Here is an 11,404-nt window from a genome sequence, read left to right on the forward strand (position 1 = left end):
AGACTGACATTAAAACAGCAAATAATTACATGTCAAATTAAACCAGTGAGCTGAACACGCACAGAAAAGGGAAGCTAATGTAGAGGTGGCTTAAACCTGAGTTCTTTCTGATCGTCTGCTCCCGCTGCAAAAACACCTTTGCTTACCTGATCTATGATGTAAACATTTACTGAGGAGTTCATGTTTTTAGTCACTACTTTTAATTCTTATTTAATACAACATGATGATTTTATCATTATCCTCCCATTTGCAGTAAATCAGATGATAAAGGAGGGCAAATAAAGTTTTATGGACAGAGTTAAATCTGACAGTTTTTAGAGCAGGGCTCCATGATGTGAGTTAGCCAAAACATATGCACTGTTTCATGTTCACCTTAAGGTGTTGCTATTTGCAGGTTTCCACCTCACGAGCATCTGCAGCTTTTCACTTTTGCTACACGATGACAGACGCCAGAAAGCTTAACTCGAGGCTTCAGAGGCACAGCGTGTGGCTGAAAGCTGCTTCATCAGAGGTGAACTCCAGATCACAGCGATAACTGTTAAACCTGATATTTTACAAGCGACCATTTTCACATTACACACATTCACTTGATTCTTACTTTAAGCTCTTGTGTTAGTCTAACTCCAGTCGTGTTAGTCCAGAGCTAATCTTCCTTGTCATTTTAACCCAATGTTTATTCTTGTTTGTGTAGGTATTGAGTAGGAGTGTGTGCTTGCACGCACTTGCATCTTCCAAAACTTTCTGAGAGAACCATATCTGGATTTCATCTGAGTTTTCTTTTTTCCTTGCAACGAATTTGCTTGCAAGGAATTTCTGTTAGTAATTCTTTGAAAATCCAGACTAATGTGAACACTGCAAAAACTCAAAATCTTACCAAGAGTATTTCTCTTATTTCTAGTTGAAATGATCTCATTACACTTAAAATAAGACAGAATCAGCTAAAGGGCAACACTTTTCACTTGTTCCATTGGCAGATTTTTTCACTTATTTCAAGCTAAAATATCTTGTATTAAGTGAAAAATCTGCCAATGAAACAAGTGAAAATTGTCTAGTTTTTTTTCTAGTTTTAAGATTTACTGTCTTGAAACAAGTTCCTTTAGCTTACTGAAATGTTGCCCTTTAGCTGATTCTGTCTTATTTTAAGTGTAATGAGATAATTTTGACTAGAAATAAGAGAAATACTCTTGGTAAGATTTTGAGTTTTTGCAGTGAATTATTTCAGAGTGAAATACTTTTCCTAATTACACTGAAAGGTAAGGGACACTGAACAGGACCTACCCCTGCATTTATTAACAGTAAAACGTCTGCCAATTGCCTCTAGTTGAAGTAATTACACATAATTTAAATGAAGCATTGATGTGTTTGGATACATGTCTGTATAAGAACAAACAGGCTTCATGGGAATTGGAGCCTATTCACAAGTTTTAAAAGAAAGCTCTTGGCAACTGCTGTGAAAATGAAAATAAAATTTGTTTATAGTTTCTGTTTATCCAGGAGTTTACCACCATTACTGCCAAGATCAACACCTACCCGTACTGTTCAAGATTTTTTGCGCAACAGATAAGCAATACAATCATATCAAACAGAATGGAAGATTCCTACTCGGAGTTGTTTAAAATCCATGTGGATGAGGCCACAGATCTGTGCTTCCTTCAGGATAGAAATGTTTCTTCAAATGTTCAGTTTTTTTTCCTTCAGGCTGCCACACATCATGTTTAATAAAGAAGAAAACATTATTCTTACTTTGCACATCTTATTCTGGTGTTAACAGCTGATCTTGGAGAAATTATGATTTGTGGACTGTTGATAGGTTTATTAGCACTCACGGAAAAAATGGTTCCAGTAGCGAGCTGTAAGTTTACAGTGGTCCCAACCTGAAGCTGAACATGGCTGATTTTATTTAACTAAGCTTAAGATTATTTTTTGTTTATTGCCCACAGATGCACAGTCTCTTAGATGATGTCTGCAACACCATCCATGTTAGTATTTTGGTTGCTTCTGTGTTGGCTTTTCTTTGCCTTTTTCTGGGCAATTCAGAGCCACCAGTGAACCTAACTCCACTAACTTCATGTGGGAGGAAGCTAGAGTACTTAGAGAGAATCCACGCAGACACAGCAAAACACAGAAAGGCCCTGGCTGGATGGTGGATTCGAAACCACAACCTTCTTGCCTTAAAGAAAGAGTGGCAACCACTGCAGACACCGACATATATCTGCTAATTCGAACTAAAGAACAAATAACTAACTACTACAAATACTAGAAATCACTCAATGAAATAGAAATGCATGCATCTCTGATAGTTTCTAGAATAGAATACAATAGATAGATGGAATAGCCCTTTATTGTCATTGCGCATTTACAACGGAATTATGGGTGATCCACGGTGACTGTGAGGGAATAAAATGTAAAAAGTATGACAGCAGAAATAAATAAGAAACAGAAGAAATATATACAAAACATGAGAAAAACACACATTAAAGAACAAAGTGCTTGGAAGTACTGCACAGAAAAGACTTGGTCTGAGTATAGAGTCGGTATGTGAGTGACCTGAGTGATGAGGGTTACTCAGACCATGGCTCATGGCTTAGATTGGTGGGTGGGTGGACACCGGTGGGGTGTGTCGGGGGGTAGTGTTTGTTAACAATCCGAATGGCCCAGGGGAAGAAGCTGTTTCTGAGTCTGGAGGTGTGGGACCTGATTGACCCGAGGCGCCTGTCAGAAGGCAGGGGGTCAAAGTGCTTGTGGACAGGGTGCGAGGGGTCACCTGTGATGGCCAAGGTTTTTATGAGACATCAGGTTCTGGTGATGGCCTCCAGGGTGGCAAAGGGCAGCCAGTTATGTTTTGTGTGGTGTTAATTACCCTCTGTGCAGATTCCTGTTCTCAGTCGTGCCCCCTACGTACCAGTCATCCAGACTCCAGACAGTAGGAGAGCACGCTCTCCACTGAGGAGCGGTAGAAGGCCAGCAGCAGGTCTGGGTTATTCTTCCTCAGGACACGGAGAAAGTGCAGCCACTGCTGGGCCTTCTTTACCAGGGCGATGGTGTTGTGGGTCCAGGTGAGAGCGATGGAGATGTGGGTGCCCAAAAACCTGAAGGTGGAGACAGATTCAACCTGTTCTACACTTATGATGAGAGGGGAGTGGACCTGTCTGTGCCTCCTGAAGTCCATTATGACACAGCACATCAACCATTTGTCAGTTAACCGAATTAAATGTTCCAAAATGCACCAACACCACAAACAGAGTCAACTGTTCCACTTCAGTGACTGTAATTAGCTGAGGTGAGTCCTAGAAGACAACTAACAACTATGGATGGAAACGGCCTGTCAGTCAAAGCAGGCACTCCCTTCATTGCATTGAAATGGATCACTTATAATAACGGTCAGTATGAAGGACTCAGGAGGGAAGTTTTGCAACATATGGTTCATCTTCTAAATTGTAGGAAACGTTTCTTCTCCTTCGGTTTGTATGAGCGCTCATATGAACCTAAAAAGCTGCTCATCCAACTTTTAGCAAACCCAACCCAAGTGCTCACCTACAAAAGCTTCTGCAACAGCAGCAACCCGAGGGAGCAACACTTCAGAGAAAATGACTTTTTCAGAACTGGCTACATCTACCAAGGATGTATCATATCCATTTAATGAATTTCTTGGTAACACTGACGTCATGTTGTGTTTGTTGCATGTGTCAGTGTTTTCTGATAGAACTCCAGCTCTATGAGTGTGTTTAAGGTGCCCCCAAAGAAAGAGTGCCACCAGAGCCGATCTAGGAGAGCCGTTCCACTTCATGGTAACCTCACTGTGCAGAAGACAACTGCAGTTCAGCTGTGTGTGCAGGAGGAGGAGTGTGCCCTCAAAGTTTTTAAATTAATACAAACAAATTGTAAAATCTTTATTTATTTCTGCTTCCAGACAGAAAAAGCTCCCTTTCTTTGCTAGTACAACATCAAAAATGTCAGAATTTAAATAAAATAACACTTTTCTCCATAAAACACAACCTTTGTATGTTGATTGGTTGGTCCAAGATTTATGACAGGACACATTTTATTGTAAGAGATAATTAAATGTTAGACATAAAGCACGCTGGAGACTTCAATGTGTACACAAGAAACACCTGGTTGTAGGGAGTGAAAATGATGCAATCCAGAGACTGCTGCTTGTTTCCTGACATCAAAATGGCTCATGGTGTGGTGACATCCCTGAGACTCACATGAAGATACTTTACCACTACTAAAAAAATCTATACTGCACCAACCAGATGTTTTAAAAGTATGATGAAAAGTAGTAGAAACTTGAGCTGCAGCTCTGTAGGCCAGGGGTGTAAATACTGGGCCAGTATCACTGATACCAAGTATCAGTAGTGTTACAACTAACTTAATGAGTTGAATGCATCATTGTTGTGTTATATAAATACATTTGTCTTAACAGTTAACACAAAAGCGTTATTATATCCATACATTTACATTTTTTCACTTCCAATAAAATAATTTAACATGTTTCAAAGGGATGATTAAATTATTTGAATCTTTGAATGTACTCTATTGGTAACCAGTCACCTGAAGTAACAGCAAAATTACTAATGCTGTTGAGCCCACATGAATCATAACTGAAACATGACTTTCACCACCATAAACTACCTAGGTTTTCTCCACCAGGAGCCCCTGTCTCTGTGCCGGGGTTCTGGGTCTCGTTGAGTGATTTTTTTCTATTTTGCAGCTTGTTGTTGCCTTTTTCAGTTTTTCATCCGTTTGTACAAACTGGCAGTTTTGCAAGCAGAGAATTCCCTTCTTACACACTTATTGCAGTTTGCTGTGTTTTCACTGACAGCTGTAAAACATTCCTGCAGCATGCTCCTCTCTGCAGCCCGCATGTGTCTTTGCTCAAGGTGTCACATGACAGAACAAGGGGGAGAATCTAACTGTATGTGCATGAGAGGAGCTGTGTTTGCACAGACACGTCTACTTTGTGATGAAAGGGGAGCAACATACTGAACCTAAGGAGCAAAAAACCGAAACTGAAGTATCCCATCCCCATCTATATGATGCCAGTGGCAACGTTGCATTAATACTATCAATGTTTGGATCAGTCCGCCCACTCCTACCACAGGCCCCCATTCATATGCATTCCCAAGAGAACTGTATCAGACGTTTTCTGGTTTTACCCTGGTTGCAAGTCTATGGCCACCCCTTGGCTCCGCCTCTGTTCAGAGAATGAAGCCTGTCTGGTCAGGTAACCCTCTTATCCCTGGGTTTTACCACTTCTTATACCTCATATGGAATACAGTTACTTTTTAGATTAATATATACATATAATTTTGAGAGACTCCTTTTATTCTTGTGGTAAGTTTGTAGGTCTGTTACTCTGTAACACCTACTGTAAGAAGCAGTTACTAACTAACAGCCTTACAGGCGATACATTTGCATTTATGGCTTAACTACCATACAGTACTGGCAATTACTGTTTTCAGATGTGTCTCGCTAAGCAGAATCACCATGAGTCACCCTGAGTAAATTCAAAATGCGGCCCATAGAAAAAACTGCAGATGTGGCATAGACATATGTGAGCAGACGCTAACTTCTGGTCTCTGTTAGCCACAGACTACCTTTAAAGGGAAAGAGTCTGCATTTCACCTGACCCATAGAAGGTGGACCTGCGCCTGACTTTAGGCATCCTGTCTTCAGCCTGTGTCAACAGGTCAAAATGCCAACTGTGAGGCACATTAGGGTGAAACGTTCATCTCTGTAAGGATATTATTTTTGGTCTTTGTTATGAGCGAATCATTCTATAAAGATCATTCCCACATACTTCTACCAAAAGAGAAAATCATTTTTCATTTCCTCCTCAGATTAAGAGGCTTAATTGAAAATGACGAACGGCACTAACAATGGCCAACACGCCTCTTGAACAAAATATGCAATGACGGCCGTTACAGCGAACACCAAAAAGACCCACCACGCCTGGTCACACCTGCAGTGACGAGCAGTATACCTGTTTGGCAGCTCCCTCCTCTCATTGCCCTATAAAACCTTCCTCCGGGCTCCGTCAGCACCACCTCTTGCATACCACTCGTGAAGACTTAGCGATCGCCGCACCTGAGAACAGAGAACGACTCATCATGACCTCCATCCGCACCGGATTATCCACTCTTTCCCTCTCCTCCGCGCCCAGCCTGCGAAGCTCTCGGGGCACAATGAGCGTCTATGGCGGGGCAGGTGGTAGAAACGTCCGGGTGTCTTACGCCTCCAACGGCCTCGGCTCTGGCTTTGACTTGTCACAGGCGCTCTCAGGTGACAGCGGCAGCTTCTCCGTTTCAGGCAACGAGAAGGTGACTATGCAGAACCTCAACGACCGGCTGGCTTCCTACCTGGAAAAGGTGCGCTCTCTGGAGACTTCCAACGCGCAGCTGGAGCGTCAAATCCGCGAGTGGTACGAGAAGCAGACCCCCACTGTCAGGGACTACAGCAAGTATGAGAAAATCATCGAAGACCTGCGCAAAAAGGTGAGCTCACCCCTTCAGTAAATGTTTAAGTAAAGAAAACAATTTTAAAACTCCAAAAAATGAAGCTGAAATCTTCTTTCCAGTCCTTAAACTTTTTTTTTATTATCTCTATCTCTTTTTTAACCCTTTCTGCATTAGCTGATGATGGAAATGTCGTTATTTGTTTGAAGAAAAACATTAAAATCTAACATAAATGAACATTTCAACATATATCGCCTCTTTTCCAAAGGAAGTCATCTGCTTCTTTTAAACACCAATAAGGCAGAAACAGAACAGAACAGAAACCTTTTTTATTTGCTACATTGCAACATCCCTCAGTAACATATGGCATGCTGACACACCAGCAGCATCATTCAGTTGTCTGTCCGTGGAATGTGGATCAGGCCTAAAAAATCAGCATCTAACATTAGAACCTACATAAAATGACAAACTGGACTTTGTTACTTAACAGGATGTAGAAACCCTCCCAAGAGTGATGCTCAGACGCACTCGATGAACAAAATAGTTCTTTGATCCTGTTAAAGCATTTACACTGGAATGAATGAATAAAGTTATTCTGTGTAATAACCCAACCTTGCCAGCCCACATTCTGGACAATGAGTCACTAACACGCCTTTGTGGTGGTATTATATTCGGATTAGAAACCACTCACGCTATTTCTGCTTTGTTTACTTTTCCTAGATCGGCTTGGCCACACAGGACAACGCCAGGCTGATGCTGCAGATCGATAACGCCAGGCTGGCAGCAGAGGACTTCAGAATCAAGTGAGTGGGAACATTTGCCGATCTCTGTGTGGTGAAAAAATAATTAGCTGACTGGTATTTATTCAGACATGACTTCACCTATTCTTGTTCTCTGGCTGCCCGGAGATATTATCAGTGGCCCGTAACAGTCAACAACAAAAAGGAAAAAGTGGTTTAACTGGCCCAGCTGGTTTTTGAGCTAACTGCACATTGTCTTTTTTGGGTTTTGGTTTTAACATCAATCGAGCAGCTACAGCAATATAAGCAATATTTTATCCCCAACAGGTTTGAGAATGAGCTGGCCGTGCGCATGTCGGTGGAGTCGGATATCGCCGGGCTGCGAAAGGTTCTGGATGACCTCACCATGAGCCGGTCTGATCTGGAGATGCAAGTGGAGGGTCTGAAGGAGGAGCTGGTCTACCTGAAGAAGAACCACGAGGAGGTGAGCGGCCTGCTGTCACTGACATCAGAGTGCCAGAACAAAAAAAAGGACATGTGATGCATTTGCTTTGAAAGTGCACATCCAGAAAACAGAGTGCAGAACAAAAGCATGAAAGTAGTTCTTGATGAGTCAGTTCACCAGCAATTTGACATCATTTGCCTACTCAAACAGCCGTTAATCCAGAATTTGTTTAGATCATTTTAATGTGCCTTCAGAGCCTCAGGCTGATAAAAAAAAAGAAAAAAAAAGATAAGACTTTTCAGATGACAGCCCAGGTCTGCGTACAATAACAAAAGTCTCATAAATGTCCACCAGCATAAAAAACCCCATTCAAAGAAAAATGACCCAGTGTAATTTTTTGCTGTCCTGTGTGGCCACATAGAACAGCGATGGGATACAGTGAACACACAGTGAGTCAGCGGCACACAGAGTCATGAACTGAATCAGTGGCTACATGAATGCAATGTTTATAAATTCCACATTTCTGTACTTTCTGTAACAGTCTGGTTTTAACTGGCTCTTCACCTTAGGACCCAAACTGTTTTTTTCTCTCTTAGCATTTCATGATCTTACCTGTTACTGTTGTCATGGTTTCAGGAGCTCGCAGCCCTGCGTAGACAAGTTTCTGGCAGCTCTGTGAATGTGGAGGTGGACGCCAAGCCTCAGGAAGACCTGAACAAGGTCTTGGATGAGATCAGAGCTCAGTATGAGGGCATCAATGAAAAGAACCGCCGTGAGATGGAGGCCTGGTATAAGGTCAAGGTGAGAAGAAGAGGCTGCACTTTGAACTGAATCATCTCATGTCTGCACTATGGCTTGAATATCTTTGTGACCATTTTTGTGTCCATTTTGATACCTTTTAGTTTGATGAGCTGAACAAGCAGGTGGCTTCCAGCACAGAGACCCTCCAGTCCTCAAAGACTGAGATCAACGATCTCAAGAGGACCCTGCAGGCCCTGCAGATTGAGCTACAGTCCCAGATCAGCCTGGTAAGGAAGGCTCTACATAGCAGCAACCACAAACCGCAGTTACTCAACCTGCCAGTCACCATTTTTTATGCCTTATGCGACTCAAGTGGAAACACGAGTTTCAAAACAAGCAATTAGCACTCGGCACGCACTCATTTATCCTCATGTGTTTACTCTCCCATGAAGAAATCTGCGTTGGAGGGTCAGCTGTCAGAGACAGAGTCCCGCTACAGCCTGCAGCTTAGCCGGCTTCAGGCTATGGTGGACGGCTTGGAGAAGGAGCTCGGCGAGGTGAGGGTGGACATAGAGAGGCAGTCCATGGAGTACCAGCTGCTGCTCGACATCAAGACCAGGCTGGAGATGGAGATTGCAGAGTACAGAAGATTGCTGGATGGAGAGGATATACAGTAAGTTACTTATAAATAAACATCTATCACTGTAAATCTAAGTACTTTTGCAGTAAAGCAGAGGTTTAAAACTGGTGCCAGTGGCTATATTAATGTGCTAGTGTTCTGGCAACAATGCATTTAAAGTCAGCCAAAGATGAAGAGAGGAGCAGGAGTTGCAGCTAATCCAAAAAACATTGAATAAAAATTTTGTAATCAGTAAAGACGTGGTTTGGCGACCATTAGAATAGTTCCTGGGTTTTTCCAGTGTTAGCTGCATAGACGAAGACCACCCTCACTAAATTCTGATGCACTTCCAGTCATTTTGTTCTAAGCAGGCCTGAAATATAATACAAACCGCACAGTTCAAGAGTTACTCCTAGTCAGCTTTCAAAGGGTAAAGGGTTGGATGAAGAAATGATGGTAAAAACCCTTCCTGCCAGAAGAAGGAAACATGAGTAAAACTAATGTGTCGTAATCTTAAAGCTGTGGGCATTTAAAAAAAAAACAACAACAACATAATTTCGTGTCATAGTTTGTTTTATTAAAGCAAACCAAAGTTTTGGGAATGCTAAGCATCCTTAAAACATTAAAATGTTTCATAAAACACAAACAGGAAAAGAAGGTCCAGTTCAGTTCAGAAAGCACGAGGATACAGCACTCTGTGGCCAAATAAAGTAAACTTTAACCCTTAATAAAATCAAACCAGCTGAGCTATAAAAAAATCCCTCTCCATATAGTTGTCATAAAAGAGGAAATTGGCTGTAAAGACTTTATTTTGATCTTTTATTATAAACCAGGCTGTAAACATGTTCATTTCTGCTGGACACTTTAACATGGGAGTTTGTGGACACTGACTCACATTTGGAGTCTTTTATCTTTTTAAAGTTCCTGCACCCAAAAGTTCATCATTTAGTACTTTTTTCTTAAACTTGTAGCAATCTAAAATTAACTTTTTTGCTTTCCTGCAGGAAAACCGTTAAGGTCGTCGAAGTCAAAGAAGAACGTAAGTTTGCATCACTGCTGCTTTTATTTATTTAAATGTTGTTGCCTGGTCAAATGACACATACTACAGGTTTAAATTATGTTCCTATTCACTCCGCAGGTAAACCAGTCATAACTCAGAGGAAAAAGGTGGTGATTGAGGAGATTGTTGATGGCAAAGTGGTGTCCCGCAAAGAAGATGTGGACACAGAGGTCATCAGCAAGTAGGCAGACTCTCAGAAGATCTGTACCAAAAAACAACCAATAGGTGCCCTTCCTGTCCTCAGATGTCTACTAAAGCTATTCAGGAAGAGAATTTGTAAATATTTCTCTCCTAAATCTTTTTTTTCTGTTTATATTTGGGTTTTATTTTTTTCTCAGAAAATATTTATTCTGATTTAATGTTTCAGAAAATAACAAAGCTATTAAAATTGGAATAAAAATTTTTCTACAAACCAGCGACAACGGTCCTAGGAGTCTACTCCTGCAGTACGTCACTCATGCATTAGGTGGCACTGTCAAGCAGATTAGTGAAAAAGCGTTTGTGCAAAGTCAATTTGAATATTAAGGTACATTTTCAATGTTGTATGAATGGAAATGGCATTTTATGTAGCAATTCTTACATTAACAGTGCTGAAGGTGTTACATGTTGCTTTTTGTAAGGGAGCAAATATCCTTGAAACGCAGACCGCTGAGACCACTGTGCTATTCCACAGGTATTCCACAGAATGAGAACAGACCTCGCCTCTCATAAACATTTGTGTCTCTGAGCTCTTTGTTTCCTTGTTTTCATTTCCTCAAATGAACAAACATCTGCCTTCCTTTTCGTGTCATTTTTCTTTCCTAAACACAAGAAACGCAAACAAAGCTTTCAGCTCTTCCTTCGTGCAAAAACAACATGCACATGCCTCATAAGTGAACTTAATATGACACACTGCAGTTTTGTTGCTACTTTTAGGGACTGTACAAAAACAGTTAGCACGTGACAACATATTTTTTTGCTTAAATAATGTTCTTATAGCGGGTATAGCTTTCATGCAACTAACGCCAGGCTAAGCGATGTAGTTATTAATTATTACACACACACACACACACACACACACATATATATATTGATCATTTGGAGGCAAATGCATCAACGTATTCTTAATTATAGACCATAATTAAAATGAAAATGATGTTTTGTGGGCAATTCCTGTCCGTAAGTATTAAATATACACATATGTCTACAGTTTACAATAAATTAATAACTAATGCCTTTAATCACTCCTGCCCCTATCATTAGATGTATACCCTATGGCATACATCTAATGAGCTACACTGTGTGCTGCAAACATGGTGAGTATTCAGGATCAGCTCTTAGCATTTAACATTCGTGCGAGAT

General features: G+C 41.1%; 1 protein-coding gene across 1 annotated transcript; it reads left to right on the forward strand.

The window, feature by feature from the left end:
- Positions 1–5,983: 5,983 nt before the first annotated feature.
- On the forward strand, positions 5,984–10,790 carry LOC100691748 (keratin, type I cytoskeletal 19). Its single transcript, XM_003454631.5, has 8 exons — positions 5,984–6,497; positions 7,179–7,261; positions 7,526–7,682; positions 8,280–8,444; positions 8,546–8,671; positions 8,837–9,057; positions 10,008–10,042; positions 10,142–10,790. The coding sequence occupies exons 1-8, from the start codon at positions 6,114–6,116 to the stop codon at positions 10,246–10,248; spliced, it is 1,278 nt and encodes a 425-aa protein (XP_003454679.1). The 5' UTR covers positions 5,984–6,113; the 3' UTR covers positions 10,249–10,790.
- The last annotated feature ends 614 nt before the right edge of the window (positions 10,791–11,404 follow it).

This window comes from Oreochromis niloticus, linkage group LG6, assembly GCF_001858045.2.
Source record: "Oreochromis niloticus isolate F11D_XX linkage group LG6, O_niloticus_UMD_NMBU, whole genome shotgun sequence".
NCBI classification, from domain to species: Eukaryota; Metazoa; Chordata; class Actinopteri; order Cichliformes; family Cichlidae; genus Oreochromis; species Oreochromis niloticus.

Bases quoted from the DNA above. Each gene is read 5' to 3' on its own strand.
- LOC100691748 (XM_003454631.5), top strand. From the start codon at position 6,114: ATGACCTCCATCCGCACCGGATTATCCACTCTTTCCCTCTCCTCCGCG. The intron at 7,683-8,279 runs GTGAGCGGCCTG...TCATGGTTTCAG, and splicing joins TGAAGAAGAACCACGAGGAG to GAGCTCGCAGCCCTGCGTAG. The intron at 8,672-8,836 runs GTAAGGAAGGCT...TCTCCCATGAAG, and splicing joins TACAGTCCCAGATCAGCCTG to AAATCTGCGTTGGAGGGTCA.